This window comes from Temnothorax curvispinosus, unplaced genomic scaffold (assembly GCF_003070985.1).
Source record: "Temnothorax curvispinosus isolate PA1 unplaced genomic scaffold, ASM307098v1 QBEX01013735.1, whole genome shotgun sequence".
In the NCBI taxonomy this organism is placed as follows: Eukaryota; Metazoa; Arthropoda; class Insecta; order Hymenoptera; family Formicidae; genus Temnothorax; species Temnothorax curvispinosus.
Window position 1 is genome coordinate 66988 of NW_020223515.1, and position 23363 is coordinate 90350.

At 42.3% G+C, this 23363-nt stretch overlaps 1 protein-coding gene across 3 annotated transcripts in view; it reads left to right on the plus strand.

The window, feature by feature from the left end:
- LOC112463928 (myeloid zinc finger 1-like) overlaps positions 1-22889 on the plus strand; it is a 42470-nt gene extending 19581 nt beyond the window's left edge. Inside the window, exons 1-3 of one of the 3 annotated variants that reach the window (XM_025030638.1) lie at positions 1293-1517; positions 14969-16099; positions 17088-22889. In XM_025030638.1, the coding sequence (XP_024886406.1) occupies positions 1415-1517; positions 14969-16099; positions 17088-18094 (2241 nt within the window). In that variant the 5' untranslated portion in view covers positions 1293-1414 and the 3' untranslated portion in view covers positions 18095-22889. Of the gene's footprint in view, positions 1-1292; positions 1518-14968; positions 16100-17087 lie in introns of those variants that run through there. The other 2 variants (XM_025030637.1, XM_025030639.1) reach the window with 2 other exon arrangements.
- The last annotated feature ends 474 nt before the right edge of the window (positions 22890-23363 follow it).

Consider the following 23363-nt stretch of genomic DNA (forward strand, 5'->3'; position numbering starts at 1 on the left):
TACTAGTTGTTTATCACGAGACACTGAACAATTTTTATAGAAAACGTGTAGCCTTTCGCTGAAGATGATCAGCAATCAATTATCGTCGAACAATTATCCTCCTTGGAACAAGAGTCGAGTCGAACTACTCCTTACTTAACCATGGAGTAAATCCGAATTCTAATAGTCTCTGAGGCTGTCACATCATTCTTATTTCTCTCAAAACGATGTATAAGGATCAATCTACAGAGATATAATCAGGATAATCCGATCAAATTGACATAAGATACTTTCTGGAAGAACAAGAAGCTAAATTAACATACTAACGAATTATATCATATTGCGCCGATAAGTTTAAAACAAGAGTATCGCAAGATCCCTAAATAGTTCAACATTCGGTCTAATCGTGACAGTGACATATGTCACGTGTTACATCGCAATAGATTTCAACTCTTCTTGAAACTTAAACTTCAATTTCAACTCAGCTGTGTCTTCAGCCCTCTACTTTCCCTCTTCACATCTACAGTTTGGGCTGACTTGGAGTCGCAAGTCGCGAGTCACGAGCGGGAAATGACGCAATGTTACCCTCGCGGATGCATTCGCCCCTGCAGCCGTCGCTGCTGCCGCCGCCGCCGCCGTCGCCGCTACCACCGCCGACGCCGCCACCACCACCCCACCGCGACTCGTTCCACGGCACCTTCTCCGCTCTCGCGTCCTCACCCGATGTTCTCTACCATCCCAAACCCGAACCAGTCCAGAAATCCCCACTCTGGTCGCGCGTGCACCGCGACGACGGAAGCGTGGCAACACCGCAGAGCGCTCGCCAGTGTCTCGGTCTTGGCGAGTTACTCGGGGGGGCTCAGGCCGAGTCTACCGAGATTGTGTCTGCCGGCGCGGGTAACCCGAAAGCGAGTGTGGCGAGGATTAAAGTCGCGGGCCGTTTCCCGGCATGCGAGACCGTCTCGCTGCTGTCTGAAGGCCGTACAAGAACGCACGTAGGACGGCGCGCCAACGATAAGAAAAGTTTCACGGCCGCGGGTCTAGAGGAAGAAACTGCCGACGACGACGACGACGACGACGACGACGACGACGAGGACGAGGACGACAAGACGGCAAGGAGGAGATAAAGCAGGAGGCGAAACATCAGGAACGGCAGCAGAAGAAAGAAGAAAAAAAGGCGTCGTAGCAGGAGGAAGAGGAGGCGGAGGACGGATCGTCGCCGCGCGACAGACGTAGCAAGGGCAGAAGCAAGCCGACGAGACCGGGCGCCGCGCCGCGCCGCGCCGCGCGCTCGCACGTTGCCGTGCCGCGCTTTACTATATCGCGCCACACGCGCGTCGTGATCTGCGTACGCGCGCGTGAAACATACACGCGCACCATATTACATATTTATATGCATACACGGTGACCCGCGCGCGGAGATAATACAGTGTAAATGGCGCTCTCGGCGCAGAACCAGTCGACGTCGTACGTGAACTTGTATTATTCGATCGTCCAGCGTGCGGCGACGCGCTACTTTAAGGAATATTACAATTCCGGTAAGTACCATACGCACACGTATGCACGCGTATACACGTGCCCACACACGTAAACATGTACACATACGCAGACACGCGCAGATGCGTATCTTGGTAAAAAGCGCAGCCGGCACGCATCCGCGACGACGGATTCGCCGGCGAGCGCGGATAGCGCGCGTCCGGCTTTGTATCGTGTTCTAGCGGCATCCACCCTCCTCTCCCTCGCTCGTCTCGTCCGTTGCCCATCCGCGAACTTTATCCCTCATGTCTGCGACAGACGCCGGTAGCCACCTGTGCGTCCACGTTTTGGCAAAACGCGACGTCATCGCGTGCGCCGCACCGCACCGTATACTCGCGGTTTCGAATTTTCCCGCCGACATCCCTTCTCATTTTCCTCTCGCGCGTTCGACGCCGCGCCGTCCGTCTCTCCGCCTCCCCGAAGACCTATTCGAACTCCGGAGTAATTTCGATGATCGTTTCTCACTCATCCGATGGTGACGTGGATAAACGCGACACTTTTTATTTCTACCTTCGTGCGCGACAATAGTCACGTGATAGCGAAATATCGCTGCAACGATCTGGAGAAATAAAATTCATTAAAACTGCTTCGGTTTCACACAATTTCTGCTCTTTTCTCCGTATCTTTCATCCGAATACTCTTTCTATCGCTCTCACTCATCTCTCGTCCCCTCCCCTGCCTCCTACATGCTCGCGTGTGCACGTATGCATACCGGGACAGTTACAGGAGCGAACTATAACGTGTCGACGACTGCTTGTGGTAGAAGTGTTCTTCTGACTGCGATTAACAACGTTAGTTAGACACGTGTCCCGTGCGAAACTCGTGTATCGCTCGTGTATGTCTGCGGTTAAACTCGAAGCTCGATTGAACGAGACGTGTTTAATGTTGGGAGACCGAAAGGGAAGAGAGGGAGAAAGAGAAAAACGAGAGAGAGAGAGAGAGAGAGAGAGAGAGAGAAGAACGAGGTGCATAGGGTGACCCAGAAGTATCAAGGGGGATAAGAGAGTATTGCTATCCGTCGGCCAACGTCTAGTACATGAAACTCCTTGCGCAATGACAGACAGAGAGGGAAAAGTCGCGTGTCCGTAGCTACTGCACGAGGCGAAAACAAGCGAAAGCGTGTAAGGGGGAAAAAGAGGGAGAAAGAGAGACGCACTTACTATACTACAAATCCCTCTCGTGAGCACCGGCACCGGGCAAAATGATGTAGCAAAAGCTATGAATCGGATGGAATGTGTTAAGCGAGAAAACGCGCGGCAAGACAATCGTATTCGATAATCTGAGATCCTGTGGAGGGTAATAAAAAAAACCGTAAAAATCAGAAACCAATTCGAGATAAACGCGAAACTAGTAATTATTAAATAATTCTGTTATGATAGTTTGCTTCGCGCTCAGGAACTAATCATAAAATTGGATCTTGAATGATTAAATCTCTTTATTATGGAACACGGTACTATGAAAGACGGAAAATTTAATTAATGCTCTGGACCAAAACATTCTCGTTACGGATATCGATATGGAGGAAATGCAAAGAAAGTGGCAGCGTTGATTGCATAAATCACTTAATAAATTTAGCCGAACGCGTATCGCGCTCTAATGGTAGAATAATTTTAAAAAGGAAAACCACACAAATACACACAGACCAAGAGACAGAGACAAATAATCGTAGATTGAGCACAATTTTTCTCTCACACATGTAATTGTGATCATTGCAATATAAATTAGACGGAAGTTGATGATTAAATATGCCGACGAACACGCGGGTGATTTAAAGAAGGATGAAACACAGTATTGTTAGAGGTGTAGTTTATTGCACAGGTATGCATCACTAATTAAATATTTGTAGATAAAGAAAGCGCAAAAAGTTCTGGAAGAGTGCATCGGCATGTTGAATGCTGAAAATTATTCAGACGTATTTATACAATATATTATTGTAATATAACATTGAGCATGTATATAATACGAGAAATCTTTTGAAAGATTTGATACAGTATATGATAAATAATAAATAAGACAAAAAGAGCTTCGCAATTAAACTGTAATAGCATTATCCCGTATCATCGTGTCAGCATTTATGGTTATATTAATTATTTACATTTACACAACATCGTTTGCGGTAACGATAGTTATACATTGATCGTCGCTTATTATTGATCCGTATCTTTTAATTATCCTTTTAATTATCCCAAATATATAAAATTAAATTAATTTGTTACCAACATGACTGCGAGCTGCACTTTTCGATAATTAAACGTTCCGGCAATTGTTATTAACGCAATACGGACCATTTGTTTGATCTCACCATTTGTTCCGAAGCAACGTACAAATTGCAATCAAATTTTTATGACGAGAGCATTGCAGTTTATATAAAGCGTTTCTTTTCTCTCGAGTGAGAAGAAGGCACAGGGAGGGGAAAGAAGAGAGTTACGTGATGATACGCAAGGCACAATCATGTAATATCTATCGCGTCGTTTGGGTCATCTAATCGGTCCCCGAATTATCGCGGCGAGCGAAGTGACGAAACGCGTGAAGCGATAAGTTTTCAAGCTACCCTCCGACCACCTCCGAGAGTCTGCGCTATAACTTTCTCACGGATCCGCATTGAAATCAATCTGAAGGGAAATAATCCGATTGTCGTTTCGTCCTTCGATTCATGGCGGAGTAATTCAGCGGTAAGATAACGTACGACGCGCGCCGGACTCTCCGTACCTTCCGTTACTCACCGGATTCATCGACCAGTCCCGGAATTGACTTTTTCTCAGCGGGAATTCGATACGATGCCGCGACTATCCTACTAACTTTTTAATATTCAACTTTAAATTTCTTCCAAGTACTAATCTCTGAATTAAAACTTTCGTTCAAATTTCACTTATAAAAAGAAAGTGTCCTGTCGTCTACTTTTATCATTGAAGATTTTTTCTATCGCGCAGTTCACCTCGAATATTACACGTGATTTGTTCTCGATGTTTCGGTCTCGTCAAAAATCGGTTCCCAAGCGCACTTATTGCGAAACAAACTGCAATCACAACTCGTTCTTCCTTTTCGGAAGATGGGAAAATCACGCGTGACGCTTTTACCAAAACGTATCGATAAGAGACGTATTTGGAGATTTATTTGGAGCGGATCGACAATGAAAACCCGTTGGGACCGATCGCACGGTCTCGCCGCGGCGCGACTCCACACCGATCGAGGCGCGCAGCCTGGTCAAGGTGAGCGTCGTCGGCCGAGGACTCTCGTGATCGTGCTCTTTGTGACCGAGAAATACAACGCTGGCAATCGTGAGTGAGTGCGTCCCGCGCGGCCTGCGGCAGCGGGCTCTAGGCTCCAGCCGAGGGCGAATGACAACGGAGGAAGGTCGATGACGGAAACAAGAAACAACCGCGCTAGTCTGAATTGCCGCGCGACGAATGGGACTGATCTTTTCCGGCCGAAATCTTACTCCGGTCGCGTAGGTGCAACTTGAATGTTTATCTTACGTATTTGCCGTTTTTGTTACGTAGCCGCGAAGGTAAAGATTTAATTGTTGAGAGAAAACCGTTTAGCGTCAATCTGAAAAATACCGCATCGGGTCGCGAAAGGTTAATCTGATTTCCGTGAATTCCACTCGATAAATCGCTTTCGTAAACACACCCTGTCCGAAGGACGTAGCCGCCGCGGCGACGATTTCAAACATGGCGAGAAACTCTGGCGCGATTATATTTGTGACGGGGAAATATAGACTTAGCGCGCATTGCTGGAAAGAGACGGATTGCCTATTTAGATATGCTACTTTGATAAGAATGCTGGTGAAAATTTAGTACGTGTCGGACTGCATGCGTCAAATCGACCTTATGCATTTTTAGCAATTGGCGCATGTAAAAACTTTCTCAATTTATATTATGAAATTAGCAGTATATAGGTAATAATCCAAATCTGCTAATATCTTTGAAATAAAATTCAAAGTTTCTTCTCGAGAACATGAGTATTTTATACCGACAGTGAAAACGATGCGATGCAATTAGAAATGAGAGATTGAGGCACTAGATCGATAATAACGTTCAACATAAATAAATCACGTTAATGCGGGGAGTAAGTTCCCGCGGTGTGTAAATATAAATCGCGATACGTTCGCCGCGCCGATAATAATTGTTATATTGTCTTAACGATCGCGTGAATATCTTAATCGCGCGATATACCTCTGTACGTTAAAGCGAACGATCGTAATCGCAAACTATCGTTATATTCCGCGGCGTTTACGCAGCGTGGTTTATGTCGAGAAAATCAGTGTACTTCCACAATTAAATAACTCGTAAAACAGTCATCAAAGAGTGGCGCGGAGTACTCTAAGTGCGGCTGTGATTATTCCCATTATTATTACGTAAACGCATATTTGAAGCTTATCTTGCGCGTATTAGATGTTCGACCATTCAAGTGCAGGTGTTTTGAAGAAGCGAGATATTTTTAGAATTCATGTTCTTGTCATTGTTTTCTTTGGAAATAACGTATCATTATAGATGGATATTGTCACTTTCAACGTGTCAAGTGTAATCCCGCCAAGTCTAGCATTATACGCAGTTACGACGACATAATGCCTCATACGATTTCTCTCGAACGGGTTTTACATAAAGTGCAAGTTGTAAAGCTCGTAAATATTTGTGCGCGTCCGCGTAAGCCAAAGTCACGTTTTAGCTGGGAGTTAGATGCCGAGAGATTCAACCTTGACTTGAATTCTCGAAGGCGGTCGACATTACTACGATTACTAATAGAAATTGCTGAAAATATTAATCTCATAATTGTTCTTTTTTTTCGTCAAAAGTTTTCTTCTTTCTGCCAGGTAAGAACACATTCATCGCGTCGCGAGATAATTATGACGTAATGTGATAAAAATCGTAAGATGCAGCATTGAAATATGTATCGCGCGATACGATAGAAGATTCGCTCTACAAAGATGCTTTGATACACGCAAAGTGTGTCGACAGTATTTTTAAGTGCATCGGGGTTCCTAATCGTAACATGTAATGTGAGATACCGTGAAATATCGTATGATACAAGAAATGCATTGTACAAAGATTGTAATTGTCTGTTGAAGATGCTTCGTAGTACGAATCGCTTCGACGAGTATGAGTCATTTTTATTGAATAGCGAGGAGAGAGAGCGAGAGAGAATCAGGGAAGGAGAGCGGAAGGGAGGGAGAGGGGAAGCACCGACGTCGGTCGCGCGCGCATTCGGAAAATAAACGCGTCGACGAGTTTATCGTTTGACTCCTGGCGATAAAAGAGCGATCATTGCTCCGTATCATTCGTAATATAAGAATTAATGCAAACGAACGAACTCATCGCATGTATAGAAAATCCGCGATCGACCTGATTTAATTCACGGATATGCAGTAATTATAGATGCGTTCGTTTTTTGCTGTCTACTTTGTCTTCATATTACATATTAATGGCACAGCGTGACAGCAAATGGCAGCAAATTACAATATTTAGTCTGTAATTATGTTAAAAAACTTTCCGTCTGAATGATATATGTGACCGATGAAATTGGCTGGCGAATCTGTGAATGGATCTACAACGATTATGAATGTTTATATTCTGTCGCCCGCGTCGGCTTTATAAATTATGCATCAGTGGTCCACTTGTGAAAAAAAATGAAATCATATTTAATTATTCGCATCGTCTGATACTGCTCGAGATATTATTTCGATGAAATACTTTACTCAAATAATTAATGTCGCAGCGCTTTGTGTCAACATATCGCAATTAAATAAATAAATAGATAAATGTAGTTAATGAAATCAATTCGTATATTTTATCTCGGCTATCTAAACTTCATAAATTATACATTAATGTGTAAAAAATTGCAGCGAGTTCGAGTCACAACACAACGTTTGGTATCATCACGCGCTGTTCTACAACTTTTCCACTTAAGCAATTAATATCGCAGCACAACGAAACTAAATAGAGTAATAAATATATCCGAACGCGAAATGTTTTTAATTGGATCGTTATCAGATTCGATTATTAACTACTCACTGCGTGCGAGGCGCGACAGGACACGTCGGTTTCACGCGCGTTTCGCGATATTTGCGCAAATCCGCGATGGTCTTGGACGTGAACGCACGAATTGTTTTATAAGGCAGAAATAATATCCTCTGCGAGTGCATTCGAGCATCCGTCAAAAATATCGCGGTAACAATAGCGAAAGAAAAAAAATATATCCGACGTTTCGACTTCGTCAATGCGTGCACTACACTCTCGAGCTAACAGCGGGCGTATTTCGTTTCTGTCTATTTTTCTGAAAACAAACATTCGATCTGACGAGCTGAATAACGCCAATGGAACACTAGGAAAGGACCACTCGTTTCTGGAGCACTCTTCGGAGCGCCATCGCGGAAAGTTATGTTTTTGTTGCGCCCGTTTCGTTTTTTGCCACCCCCACGTACGACCGCCGCGCGAGGGAGGTCCCTTGAACGGTTCGATAGGAATATGGGCCGCAGGTATTTCCTCTGACATTCGATAAATAGCGGCCGATCGCGGTTCGCAAATGAATACCCGAGTCCCCCGTCTCTCTCCACTCGCGAGATCCTCGCACGTTTAATTCTTAACTTAGATCTCATCAGCGTATGGATATTATAGGCAAGTCCTTCAAATGTGAAAGTTGCATGATGCAAAACATAGAGAATTATTTTGGGAATCTCACACGTAAAAATCTTACGTATAAAAATCGGCTGGTAAGAATTATATCTACTTGAATGACGTATTACCTACTGAAAGAGTATAAGTCGCGTTGCCCATAGTGATATTTTCGTGATTCAGCACCGCGTCTAATAGATCAGGCGTCCAACTGCCAAGTCGAAGTGCTTAGAACAGCCAATCAATAAGATATCGCGATGAGGCAAAAACCAGCTCTCTCGTAATTTATACGCAACTCCCACGCGAAGTGCACATTGCCGCTGCGGCGCGCCGTCTCTTCTTTTCTGCAAGAACGCAAGGAAAACGATGGCGTTATGCCGCGAATATTACATTCGCGAATCTCGCCCGTGACCACAACTATCGGCCGTTGTTTCGTTTGCGCGGAATCCATAAATTAACGAATAAAGCCACTTTATTTAAAATAGTGTCGCGATTTATCGTGCTGTCCTCCGAAAATTTTACCGATATGTAATATGTTATGTAATGTGAGAGATGCGTATAATATGCAAGACACTTGTATAGTATCATAATACTAGGCATCGAACGAACAGGAAATGATACGAAGAATGATACGCACGTGTTTATTTGCACTACGAAAACAATATGTCAAAATTAAAGTACATATAAAGGCAAATAAGAGCCAGCACCGATGGTGAGAAACATAAGTAATATTATACAGTACATCTTTTAAGGTACATCTCTTAAAAATACATAAATTTGATTGGAACAATATTAAAATTTTGGATAGAAAGAAATCTTACATGAAACGCAGTATTTCTGAAATGTTTCGTATAAAACGTCAAATTAACGCTCTCAAGCTACAAGAGGATATATTAGATCTCAGCAAAGAGTATTTATCAATTACTGAGACTTTCACATATATGACGTTGTCTTTATTTTTATGTTTTTATTTATAATATTATTTGTTTCTTTTTGCAATGCTTCCTAATACGTATCTGTATATACTTTTCGCTTGTTAGATAAGACGAGTTTAGTCTACAAAATTTTCTCTGTTCGATATATAGAGCGCACTAATGCCGAGTACTAATGCCAAAGGATTTTATAGTTTCATATTCGTTTTAAGAACTTTTTATTGATTAATCTTGCTAGTCATTTATTCTGACTTTTCTCTTATATGGCAGCAGTCACTTTTGCGTTTTAGTGTCGATACTTGTTTTTATCCATCGCGCGATGACCACTTACTATGATCATTATGACTGCATTTGATTATTTTTTTACCCTGAGGAAGGTCTAAACCTAAGAGCAAAATATTTGTTTGTAATTGTATTTTTAAGAGATGTACCTTACTGTGTGTGTGTATAATATTACTTTCGTTTCACCACCGGTGCTGGCTCTTAGTTGTCTTTGTATTTACTTTAATTTGGTCGTATATATGCAGAGTTTTATTTTTGGTTTTATATAAATATGTCAAAAATCTGAAAATCCCAAGGAGCACGAAAACAATTCGAGAAACCGAAAACCCAAGAGTCCCCAGCAATTCGAAGAGCAGGAAACGTGAATTTTTACGCAAGGCATGCTTTGTTTTATCTGCGGATTTATCTACAAAGTGTGTCGCGGGCTTCTGTCAGCCAGTGTAAAACTTGTCGATCTAATACTATGTATCGGGTTTTCTCCTTCGATATTTTCTTTTATTGTACGCATATCGTGCAGACTGCGCCTTCACTTTGAGCCCACAAAGTCGCTTTCACCTGTTCAATTAAATCCGCACTTTCGATCAAAGACACTCTAGTTATTTCGCGATTTTGTCAGTACGAAGCAGAGGAGGTTGAGTTTTTCTTTCTTACTTTTCTTTTTCTTTTTGTCTAATTTACGACACCGTTAAGACGGGCCGGAAACCAGTGCAATCCGCGTAAAAATAATCGGCTTGATCGCCAGTTTTATTTCCTTTTGGTCATTACAAATCCAGTGATCATTAACTCTAATTATCATTAATTTTAAATTTACGACGCGACGCAAAAGTTGAGTCGTCCAGACTCGTCAAAAGTACGACTCTCAATCTTTTCTTCTACCTCGACGTAGTTTACCGAACATTTTATCGACGTATACTTAAATGAAGCAAAAACTCATTCTAAATTTTAATGCTGTTTATTCGTGATAATAGCGTCGCGACGATTGATGTGAGGGCTGACGCATTTCACATTTTTGTTTCCAGTATAGGAGATTGACCTCATCGAAATTATACCGGTTTTGAAGCCTGTGTCGCGGTGCAAGTTTTTCGATTGTTTGCTTGGAATAAAGCGCGATTCCCACCACTCGGGAATCGACGGGATCGACCCGGCGACTTAAATCTACGAGCCGCCGCGGCAGGAAAAATCTTTAAAAATGCTGGCCCCGACGAAAAAAGCGCGCATGTGCAGCCACGAGCCATCTCTCTTCCCTTGCTCCTCTTTCTCGCCTCCTACTACCGATGCGCTACGGTCCTCCCGAGCTTCGCTTTATACGTTTCTCGCAGCCAAAACAAATCGTAAAGACGCCCGACGGAGTGCAATCCTATGCTTGTTACCGAAAAATCAATGATATCAGCATTGGCGACTTTTCTCAAACACGAAATACCATCCCACCAAGTACCATACCATGCAATAGATGAAGAATTTTATGTTTTTAAGACGGGTTTTCGTACCTCATTTCGCCAAGCATTACCGATATTTTCAATTATTGATCGGTCTAGATATTTTTTTCGATCAAGAGGAGTTCGACGTCAATTTTGTCAAAGACTCTACTTTTCAAAATATTACTGAAAGGAAAAGGAATGGTAATAAGAACCAGTCGTAGGTAAATTATCTGGTTCTTATCGGTTTTTTGCTTCTTTCGTCGGTCATATATCTCGGAGCCTAATATGTATTATCCCCTATATCTTGCACGTGCCATACAATTTTTTTTCTATTTCTCTAGTTTTCTTATATGTCGTCTTAACAACTATGCGTCTTTATTTTCTCTTTTTTTTTTTCATTGGTAAGCTCGTATAATTTCTACCAAGATTTTTTCCGATTTTTGTTGACACAAGTGTTGCTAGTCTATCCAAGTGTCTGTTGGTGTCCTTACTCTAACTTGAAATGAGATATCGATATCACGAGAAATATTGACTAAAGCGCGACATATAACACGTATTGAAGATTTTTACAAGCAGAAGTATTTCTATCTGTTATATCGTTTTTTGAATGACGTGTTGAACGGATTAACAAATTTCAATTTGAGTGATTTATTTTTTACGCGGGGGATCTATCAGGAATTATTCGTAAGTTGTTGAAATAACGTGCGGTGCTCGGACTTACTCACTCTATAAGAACTTGAGTGATAAACCGGTCCGAACGAGAACAAAACGTCATTCAGCAGGGATTCCTCGACGTACGTGGTCCCCGTTCTAACCTGTGTATTAATGCAACACTGTCGAACAAGTACTATCTCATTTTTACTCGCTGGCTATTCTTATCGAATTTTAATGCAAATTTTAACTCTAGCGAAAGAATTTATTGCTTGATGTGGAGTTAATTTTTTGTTATTATAATAATTAAAAATTGATACACAATACACAAATACACATTTTTTAATCATACCTGCTTGTCTGATTTTTTTTATCTATGACCGAATAAATGTAAGCGATCATTTACGTTTAATTATTTATGCTATTGAGATCTTAAGCTTTGTGTTCGTTCGAGAACAACTCGTAGTAAGTAAAGAGAACAAGAGAATAAAAGTAAGAGAACAACTCTCCACCGTAACACTCTCCACTGATATATATACCTATCCATTTGTAAGTGTGACTTTCAAGAGTGACTCTCGACAGTATTTCTTTCAAATGAACAGTAGCCGCTTGTCTTTATGTGATTTGTGAAACATAACGCGCATCAAAATCAACTCCGAGATCTTACGATTGCTTAGTTGGTAAAGTTATAAGTGGATCGCGTCTCTCATTAAAGCTCGGTCGGATTGCAGCAAAACTTGGAGTTCGTATCAACGCTTGCCAATGTTTATCCACGCGAATGCAAGGGAAATCGAAAGAACAATCTGGACATTTCTTTAATGCAATTTAGCGTTAAGAATGCTTCTTGAATAACGCGACAACAGGAAAGGTTCTCGCGATGGAGAGAAAACTAATTTTTATCTTTGTTTCTTTTTTTTAGTCTCTGTAAATATTAACATTCTGTGTTTGAATAATTGGCCGAATAAGTTATTATTATAATAGTAATTATTTTTTATTATTATCGTGCGTTTGATTATTATTGACATTGTAATTATTGTAGTACTTAATTCTTTAAAAAGATTTATCTCAATCACGATTTCTTCTAATTTCTCATAGAAATAAAATTTTAGGGCAAACGAAAAAATCTTTATTTTACTCTATTAATTAAACTTTTAGTGGCTTTGGTGTTTTAATCTTAACTGTCAGTTTTCGTAAAGTGCACTTGCGGCTTACAAAAACTTCTCTCTGAGACTTCTTTTTATACGATATAGCTAATGACTTCCCGGGTGCGAAGGAAATTTGGACGATTGCTCCGGGATTCTGGATGTAATTAAGTGTTGCCGGACGGAGATTGAGTTTAATGAGACGTAACGTCACCTTGCTAGCATAACTTTTGACGAATTTCTCGAAATAAACTGACTTTAGAGCAGATTAATGGATATAATTTTTCTAATACAAGGATGGATTGTATAATATACGTTAATTGTAAAAGAAGAAAGAGATGGCCAATAAGAGTCAAAGATGTTGCGTAAATATTTACGACAATATATGATTAATGCTTCTATAATGATACAATTGCTTGGGCTATTTCCCGCTATAATATATTGAAAAGCATTTCGGTTTTTCTCATTGTATAACACATATTTGATTAAAGAAACAGAAAGCGGTGTTTTGCAAACCAAGATTGAACTACGTGCAGTACACGCTAATTTAAAAAGTTGTGGAATTCGCGAAACGTTACGAGAATTATATCAATGATAATAACGATATTCTTCAAACCGCGAATATCATATTAGCGCCACTTTTCGACCAGTTGCTTTTCTCTTAACCGCGATAACGGGATATTACAATGTTATCGCACCGGAGATTCTCGAAATAGTTAAATGCAATTATATGATGAGATAAACTTGGAATTGCAATAAAACTAATCTCGACATACCCGATGCACATATAGTATTATCTTAACAAATAACGGTTATGTAACGAGTAAATACGACATAATAAAAACAATTAACTATAAATACGATTCACGTGCAAATGATCAGTGTATACATATGTACGTATATACATATTTTTTTCTTTTTTATTTCATTTCAATGGCGCAACAGTCCGAGTCGGACCTAGGCCTCCCCCAAAGTCATGTGCTTGTGGTGCGCACACAGGTTATACACAAGCACATATATGTTGAATTGCGATATGATTTTTTTCTCTGACATAAATTTATATATCGGTGAACTTTGTTAACAAGTATTTCCAAGTTTTATCGTTATCTGTCATATGACATTAACCACTGCACATCACACAACGTTTCGATCTACTTCACGTTTTTTTTACACATTCGTTTAAGTTTTTCGTTTTTATATTTTTCCATCTCTAGCAAATTAGCATTTGTCCTACTGTTAATCAATTTTTCGAAGAAAATAAGTTATGAAATATTTTTGTGTGCAGTTTTGATTGATATAAATTGCGAATCTCGTAGATCGTGACTTGTTGTGTATCCAGGCGATAAGACTTTTATTGGAATACTTTTCACAAAGGAACAATATTGCATCAGATGAGTCATCCAACAAAGCAAACGCAAAAATTTAAGCAAGTCGCAAAAAATGCAGACTGAGTGACAAATTTGAAGTAGCAAATAAAAGAAAACGAAGGCTGATGTAATTAGTCCGATAAGAGGAGGAATGCCTCGCGATATTACGTAACATAAATTCCGTAATCGTAAAACGACTTAAGCCGTCTTATTCCTCGCAACGTAATTGCGCGCGATAATACTGATTGGGTGAGACACATGTCTTAAATAAGCGTCTTAAGTAGCGTGGCAAAGTTTAATTAAAAACTTGGCGCGATATGATTACCTTCCTTTGCGTTTGCCTCTTATTTTCGGATAATTGTAATCGCATCCGCCTTTGTTACTCACATATTTCAAAAATTAATAAGTATAAAAAAATGAACGGATTAAAGCGAATGCGCGATATGATTATAAAAAGTTCCGTCTTAGGCGTCCAAGGACTATAGCGTCCAAGGACAGAATTCTTCAAGGATTCAGGAATCCAACGAATCAAGCCACGTGGTTTTGTGTTGCATCTGTACCTTTAGCACCTTACAAATTATCAACGCGATACGCAATTCATAGATTTGACCTGCATAACTGCTATTGAACTTGTGAAGCGTGAACCGGACGTGTCTGTTCATGCGCGACTAGGAACGTGGTCTGATCTGATATTCTAGAGCGCGTATTCTAGAATCGAAGATTCTAAAGATGCAAACATCTATGACTCGTGGCCTAATTTCGAATAACGTTATTCGTAACCAAAATTGGCCAAAGAATGTGCTTGCAAAATTTAGCCTTATTTTACGAATACTATTCATACAATATTTATACTAAAAAAAATTGAAAATTGAGACTAAAACTGAAACTCGAGACGATAAACGTAATGATCGTTACCGATAAAATAAAACGTTTTATTGTATGCAAATGGAAAATAAAACGAGTATTTCATATTTCTTTTTTTTTTTACACAATAACGCGCTGTCAGCACCCGCCTAATTGCGAACCCTCTTCTGCATTGTTTACTTGCAGATACTGGCGCGCCCTACGTATTGTACAAAGATAACATGGAGAGACCCCAGGGTCAGTGGGGCCCGGGGCCGGGATCTCTCCAGGACGGTGGACTGTACCCACAGCAGCAACAACAGCAGCAGCAGCAACAGGGTTCCTCCTCGTCGGGAAGCCCACAGCAGGCCTGTGGACCTCCAGTCGAGGGCGGTGAAAGCGGTCCCCCGCCCTCGTTAGCCTCGCCCGTGCCCTCACCATATCCCTCGGCGCCTCCCGAGCCTCAATCCTTGACTCCGCCGGACGATGACATACAATCGAGTCAAGCCACGTCCCAGCAGCAGCAGCAGCAGCAACAACAGCAACAACAAACGCAGCAGCAGGTCCAGCAACAGCAGCAGCAGCAGCAACAACAACAACAACAACAACAGCAACAGCAAGTTCAACAACAACCTCAGCAACAACAACAAACGCAACAGCAAGATCACTCGCCGCAACAACAATTGACTCCTCACGCAGATGTGGATCGCAGCGACTGCTTTCCCGGCGCCGGAGAGTTGCAGCAATATCCGCAGCATTATTTCAAAGAGGCCCGGCCGCACCCCTCACCGTCCGTGCCGCCACATATGCTCACGCCCGGCGGCTTCTCCGCGCTGCACTATCTCAAGCAACCTGGAGTAATGCTGACGTCTCTCGGTCAAGGCGACGGCGGGCCCGGTCTGGACGCGCATCAATACGCGAGTCCGGGCGCGCCGAATATGGCAACCGGGCTGCCTGACATCGTGCAGCAGAGCGGCAAATCGTCCAAGGCCGGCAACAGCGATCTACGTCTGTTCAAGTGCTTGACCTGCGGCAAAGACTTTAAGCAGAAGTCGACTCTGCTGCAGCACGAGCGGATTCACACAGACAGCCGGCCGTACGGGTGTCCAGAGTGCGGCAAGCGGTTCCGTCAACAATCTCATCTCACGCAGCATCTGCGCATACATGCTAACGAGAAGCCGTACGCTTGTGTATACTGCGAACGTACGTTCCGGCAGCGTGCCATCCTCAACCAGCATCTGCGCATCCACTCGGGTGAGAAGCCATACCAATGTCCGGAGTGCGGAAAACACTTCCGTCAGAAGGCGATCCTGAATCAGCACGTCCGCACACACCAAGGCGAGCATTTCTCTCTGCCTCCCAGACTCCCCAGAGGGCGTCCACCACAACCAAACACTGACCCACCCACCGGTTTTCACTCATTACTATCGAAACCACCGTCGCCACCGTCACCATCGGCATCATCGTCATCATCGTCATTATAATCATCACGTTCATTACCGCCGGCGGTACAATAACCCGCATACTAACGATTCATCTCGATTCTCACCTGTCTGCACCAGTGGCGGATTTGCGGCTCGAGAAATAGCAAAGAATTATAAATTAACAAGATGATGTGTCTCGAAATAATGGGGGTAAATTCACCACTGGTTTATATCATCTATATCCCTCACCAGCTTGCCGGAACGCGTTTTTTGCTTCAAAATCTTCCAGAACTAACGACGACTTACCAGAGACAAATACCGGTACCATCGGCCTCGTTGAAGCTAAGGCCAACCGGCGGGTAAGAACGGTTGAGCTGGACGCGACAGCGCTGGTGAGCTGTGAGAGCAGCCCCCGTCCCCATTCTATGCGATCCGACTTGTCATCCATCTAACCCGACTGCCCTCTAATAACTCTAGTTCCTGGCGTGTCCCTCCGTTAAAGTGAACATCGGCTTATCACGGATAACTACTTTCTCTAGCATTTCTTCCCGCATTTACTACGCACTTACTAATGCTAATAACTTTCAATGGGGACCACAATAAATTGGGTCATAATAATTTCCCAAACAGCACAAAAGTCCAAAAAACATGTAAACGCCGTCGAACGAATCAGAATACCTGATTAAACTTAAGCTTTCTCGGATGTTTGTGTTGTCTGGGTGTTTGTGTTCTCACTGAACTTGAGCCAATGTTTTTGAGGTCGCGCTTCACTCGCGCTACAATTTACACGTAGATAGATTTTGTCCTGTATCATTAAACCGTAATCCGGGCTACTAACGTTTCCTCTTACCCGTCCGCCGTGGAATACCGCCGATGAACCGTGGACCGTTCTCTCGTTACAGACGTAAGTCCGCACCTCATCTTCAAGAACGGAATGACGCCAACCCTCTGGCCACAGGATGTTCCCTTTCCTCCCGAAGAGGGTAAAGAGGAGGTGGCGTCGACATTCGGCGACACGGACACGCAGTCGGGCGCGTTCAGTCCGGCGCCGGACGCCAACTCCATCCAGTATCCGGCATACTTCAAAGACCCAAAGGGCGGCAATCACGCGGTCTTTGGCGCGGGTGGTTCGAGCAGCTTCGGTGCCTTGCAGTACATCAAGCAGCAGGGTGGCACGAAGAGCTGTCTACCCGATGTGATACAGCACGGCCGCTCGGCTGGCATGCCGTTGTACGTGCGTTGTCCGATCTGTCAAAAAGAGTTTAAGCAGAAGTCCACGCTGCTGCAACACGGATGCATACACATCGAGTCGCGGCCGTATCCTTGCCCGGAGTGCGGCAAGCGGTTCCGACAACAGTCCCACCTTACGCAGCATCTGCGCATCCACACGAACGAGAAGCCGTACGGCTGCGTGTACTGTGGACGTAACTTCCGCCAGCGCACGATCCTCAATCAGCATCTGCGTATCCATACCGGTGAGAAGCCTTACAAGTGCCAGCAGTGCGGCAAGGATTTCCGTCAAAAGGCGATCCTGGACCAGCACACGCGCACTCACCAGGGCGACCGACCGTTCTGTTGTCCGATGCCCAACTGCAGGCGGCGCTTCGCCACCGAGCCCGAGGTGAAGAAGCACATCGACAACCACATGAACCCGCACGCGGCTAAAGTGCGCCGGAACTCGAGCAGTGACACGAAGCCGCCCGGTACGCCCGCGGGCTTGGGTCCGGTACCGGTGCCGCGCGGCCTCACGCCGACGGTCGTCAAGCCGGAGCTCTATTTTCCGCAGTGCTACGCGCCCGCGTTCAACCATCAGCCGCCGGTCTCCACCGCGCAATTCCCTGGCGCCCAGGCGAATGGCGTGTCCGTAACCGGCGAGTTCAAGCCACCGACCGGTCTGCCGCCGCAGTGACTAACCGTCCATCCTGCCGCCTACTAGCAAGCAGGAATCCCCGCGCTGAGGTTTCAGCGCTGTTTCGGTCCCGCCGGGTTGGAAGCCGACGCAACGTCGAACGCCATCGCCGTCGCCGCCGCCGCGTCTCGATGCGGCCAGCAGCCGATCCAGCAACACTACCCGTGACATTTATCATTGTGCATTTACTAGAGTCTCCTTTATTTTCGTCGTTTCACAACTCGCTCGCTCTTCTTGTTCCATCGCTGCTTAGCAGAACCTCGGAACACACCCAGCTAGTCTTGAACTCGACGGTGAGAACGGTGTCGTCGCGCATATACCACATAACGCGAATATCCGAGAAACATCGCGAAAACGTGCACTACCCGGTCGCTACGTCTCTGATTGACTGTCGGATAAAATTATCTTCGAAAGATAACCGCTTTTCTATCCCTCTCTGAATCGTAGCGCACCGGCTGTGATGTAAATAGAGAGATATAAATTTCGATGATCGTTCGGGTACTTGTTTGACACGTGTCTTGGATTTTCGCGTTGTTTAAGAAGCAGGAAGATATGCGACCGGGTCTCTCCTGTGACATTCGTCGAATATGCTGTCACATTTGGTGAATGACGTCGCGGAAAGACGACAATCCCAGTTAGAATTGTCGCTACCGAGTAGCAAACGACGATTCGATTATACTTGCTCAGGTATTAGTCGATGACACTTCAACTCATAATAAGTTCGTGACATACATTTTCTTCTTTATTTTATGATGTACGGTACGCGATCGCGACGCAACGTTTATTACTTCCTCGCGACCGTCCGTTATTTTTCGCTTTTCGTTAAATTAAATCGGTTCTTGAAGAATCCCAAATCAATGCTTCGTTATTGTTGACGCACACCGATGAGTCTAGTTAATTCGCTAGCACATGGAAATACCGATTCTCGCTGCGATCTACATCTCCAGTCGTCGATCTCGCACGAAGGACAAGTGACGTGAGGGGGACACAGAAAAGCTCGGAAAAGCGGCCGCCGCTCACCGTCGAGTTTCTCGCTAGCCAGACCAAGGTAAAGTAATCAACGAAGAGTCTCGTCTATTCCTCCGTACGTATTTTTTATAATTAATCGATTACGACGTACCTTCTCGCGTTTCTTTCGTGGACAAGCGAATAGCACGAGAGTTCGGGGCTTATCCCGCGAGACGTAGGCGAATTCAAAGAGATTGACAAAGAGAGTTGTCGCGAATCCCTCTGAATCCGCCTATCTTCTCCTCGCGGGATGCGAGGTGCACGCGCCGCCCGGGGCGCTACCGCTCACCGTTCAAAATGCCACGTATCGCCAAACGGGTTGAAGATGTTCGATTTCGACCAGACTAAAACGATTGTGATACAATATTTAACTTGCCTATGTTTTAAAAGTTTCGCGGGAGAGAAAGAGAAAAAGAAAGAGTGAGTGAGCGAGTAAGTGAGAGTGAGAACGAGATATATAATATACATATTATATATATAGAGAAAGATATGTTGTGCTTCTTGAGAGGAGCGCTTACACGACCACGAGAAGAATACCTGTAAATATGTAAAGTCGTTCACTTCAAACAAAAGAAGAAGGGGAGGAGGAAGAACGAGGAGGAAAACAAACGACGGAGAAAGGTGAAGTATGCGAGCGCGTGCGAATGAGACTGGGTGTGAATGAGTCGAAAAAATAAAAAGTATGACGTGAGTGAGATGGTAGGAGAAAAGACGACATAGGGGGTTGGGACGGGATGGCGGGGGAGGGGAGATATGACGAGCCAGAAAGGAGAAAGATACGAGAGATTATAGGTAGAATTTACGAGAACGACGCATCCTCCCACTGTGCTGAGCCATAGCTTTCGGTAGATCGAGTCGTGAACGACGACGAAGATGATCCGCGATAGTACGAATAGGTGAAGAAACGGAAGAAGGGAGGGGAGGATGCGATTCTTGTATACTATAGTAATATTTGAATGTATATTTATACAGGTTATATTATATTCTAACTATATGACGATATTTTGAATCGGTTTTAAAATCAGATTGGTGCTGATAAAAGAAAACTAGGTAAGCGAGTACACGAAAAACAAGAGGAGGGAACGTGGAAGAAGGCTGAGACACAGTAGAAGTTAGCATTTAAGTAGCGTAGACGATAGCGTAGCTCAAAGTAAAGAAAAGACTTTGAAGGACCGCGCTCGCACGGGGTCCGCTCACATCTCGAAGAATTATCATCATCACTCTTTAAAGAAAAGAGGGGCGAAAAAAGGAAAGGAAAAGAAAAAGAAAAACAATTCGTGGCAATACTTAAATGAAGAGCAAAAATGAAAGAGGAGAGGGGGAAGAAGGCTTCGACGTATTAGAAAATAATCTTTTAAAATTTCTATATTAAGACGTGTGTGATCTCTCTAATTATTGTACATTACGTAATGAGTCTAAAACCTAGACGACGAGATGCGTTAGTATAATTACGATTACGTACGTATTAGGTGTTCTACAGTTAGTCTTTTGTCATTTAGAGACACAGAGATCTGAAGATGATAATTGCGCGGCCATATTCTCTGTGGCCTGTTCGTAGTGCCTCGGAATTGCTGCTCGCGGCAGTGATTTGATCGTATTTTTAGGAAGGTATATTATACTATATTGAGGAACCGCAATTATATTATACTCTCCAATATACAATATTGAAAATAAAGAAAAGGAAAGGGTTGGGAGGGGGGGGGAAATCGCGTCGTGAGGCGTCGCGTTAATAAAACGACTCATTAAATTATTATGACGAAAGAAAATCTACTTATATATATCGCGAGGATGAAATGACGACGACGATATAATCGTGGTGGTTGTTCACTGTTGTTTTTGTTGTTCTTATTATTTTTACTTTCCTTTCTCTCGTTCATTACGTAAAACGCGAAAATATGAAGAAAAAGATGGCGAATAGGAAAATATTGAACGCCGGGAATGGCGGGGTCTCTTCCGGTAGCCGTTCGTAATATTTATGAGTATTATTATTAACGTTGAGATAATTTTAACACTTACCTACGTGCCCTTTTTAGGATATCTCTTTATCGTTCTTGCGGCAAAAAGAAGGAAAGCGCAAGCATGGCAAACTTGCTTAGACATTAACGCTCATTTAACTTGGGTGATACTCGAAACATCGATCCGTATGCCTTCGTATGTACACATGCGTCTGCAACAAAAATATTCTTCTTACGTTCCGCAGAAACTTTTTGTAATAGCATTTTGGATACGGTAAACAGTAAGGTCGTATAATCAAGCGCAGTGAACGATAACGTGAAATTGAGATGAAAATCATAAGTAACAAAATGGAGCAACTACACAATTCATGAGGTCTACTTTAAATACGAAGTCGCATTTAAAGAAACACTTGCAGATTATGGACTACTTCTTTCTTGCTCTATACGAGCTCTTTAATCGCCATAATAATTGTTTTACATATTAATGTTGAACTTTAGCGTTTACTGTATTTAAAATATCGTTAAAGCTCAATATTCATTAAAAATTACAGCAGTCATTTACGCATAGACATCGAAAGCTCAGCATACGTTTCTCTAGAACTTTGAGAACTTTGGTTCGTTCTCGTCGACAAAAATATAATTGAAAGAAAAATAGCTGTTTAATTTTTTCTATTTTTTTTTATTGCTATAAACTTGACACTGAACGCGCTATAATCGTTTCTCAATTGGAGATTTATCTCGATAATTTATTTTTGCTGTAAACATCTGGTCTTATTTACATATTTCGCTCGTTATCAAAGACAGAATATTTTTATTGATCGGATAAATGTCAATGTCCAGGATATGTTCCTCGTCTTTCACGAATAACATATTACAGTGATTTACATTATTATAAAAACCAGTAGAGATCTGAATAAAAACTGGAACTATTTTACAGATAACACAATCATAAAACACATTTTTTAAATTACATTATCTTCTTTTTTTTATTTCCCGGGACAACTAATGTTTTACTTCTTAAAAGTCTTTAATCGTATCTATTTCGTATACATTTTGGCCGTAAATTAATTAAAGTTAATCTATTTTTCATACTTTATCTCTCTAGGAGACAGAAAAAATTGAAAACAACTTATAGCTTAATTAACGAGTGCGCAGCACTGCAATAATGCTCGCGATAAAATTTACAACGTAAATTAAAAATTTTAAATTAAATGAATAAAATAAAATAATTTTTGCTCAAAACTTTCTATAATTTGTAATACGTTGTAATTAGTAGCCGGTTCTTGTACGCCCTTCTCCTTCGGTCCAATTTATGTCAAATTGGAGATCTCAACGACGGTCTCGTACAATTCGATCGGTAAAACTCGCCGCGGGGAACATTGCGCGCAAACCGTGCGGTAATGCTGAAAGAACAGCGCGCGAGGTAGGGAGTTTTTCTCGAAAAAGTAGAGACACCGCAATAAAAGGGAAAAGAAGCATGTTGACAACATTTCGAACTTATTCATGTGCACGGCCGATTGTACTTTAAAGGAATCCGTGATAACGAAAATAACTGATTATACAAAGATACACATACACGTAAACATATTAACATAACAGGTCAAGCTTAGAGGAAAAAAAAGAGGGGAAGAGGGAGAGACACGCGCACACACGTTTCCCGACGTGATCTTTTTTCTCTCTAACGAGTTAAAACATTATATATCGAGAAGCGAATTGGGTTTCATCGCGATTGAGAATCGCGTAAACCGAAAAATGCGAAATACGAAAAAGAAAATAATAACTGTTGTAGACAATGTGTAGATAAAAATAGATATTTGTTTTCTTTATATTATTATTATTACTACGAAGAACACTCGATATAATTATATCATTATATCTCATTATTACTATATTATTATTTTATTATTAATTATTACTATTATATATATAGATATAATAATTATTATATTATTATTAATTATTAAGTTTTATACGAGAGAGATATTGCGTATATGGTGCATTTCTTTTAGTACCGTCACAGAGTTTTAATTACCTTTGTTTTTATTACGCTGTATCGACTGTACGAACTTCTCTCACTCTGTTTTCATATCCGACAAGAAATCTCTTTTTTTATATGCTACTATCGATATTAGTCGACTATTAGTGCTTATGCTTATTATATTCTAATCTCGCAGTCACAAAATCCGCCGTGTGATATAACAATACGTATATTCGAGTGTCGCGAATGAAGAAGCGATGTCGGATTGGTGTTTTTTTAATCTCTTTTATATATATATGTATTATATATATATATAAATATTTTATAT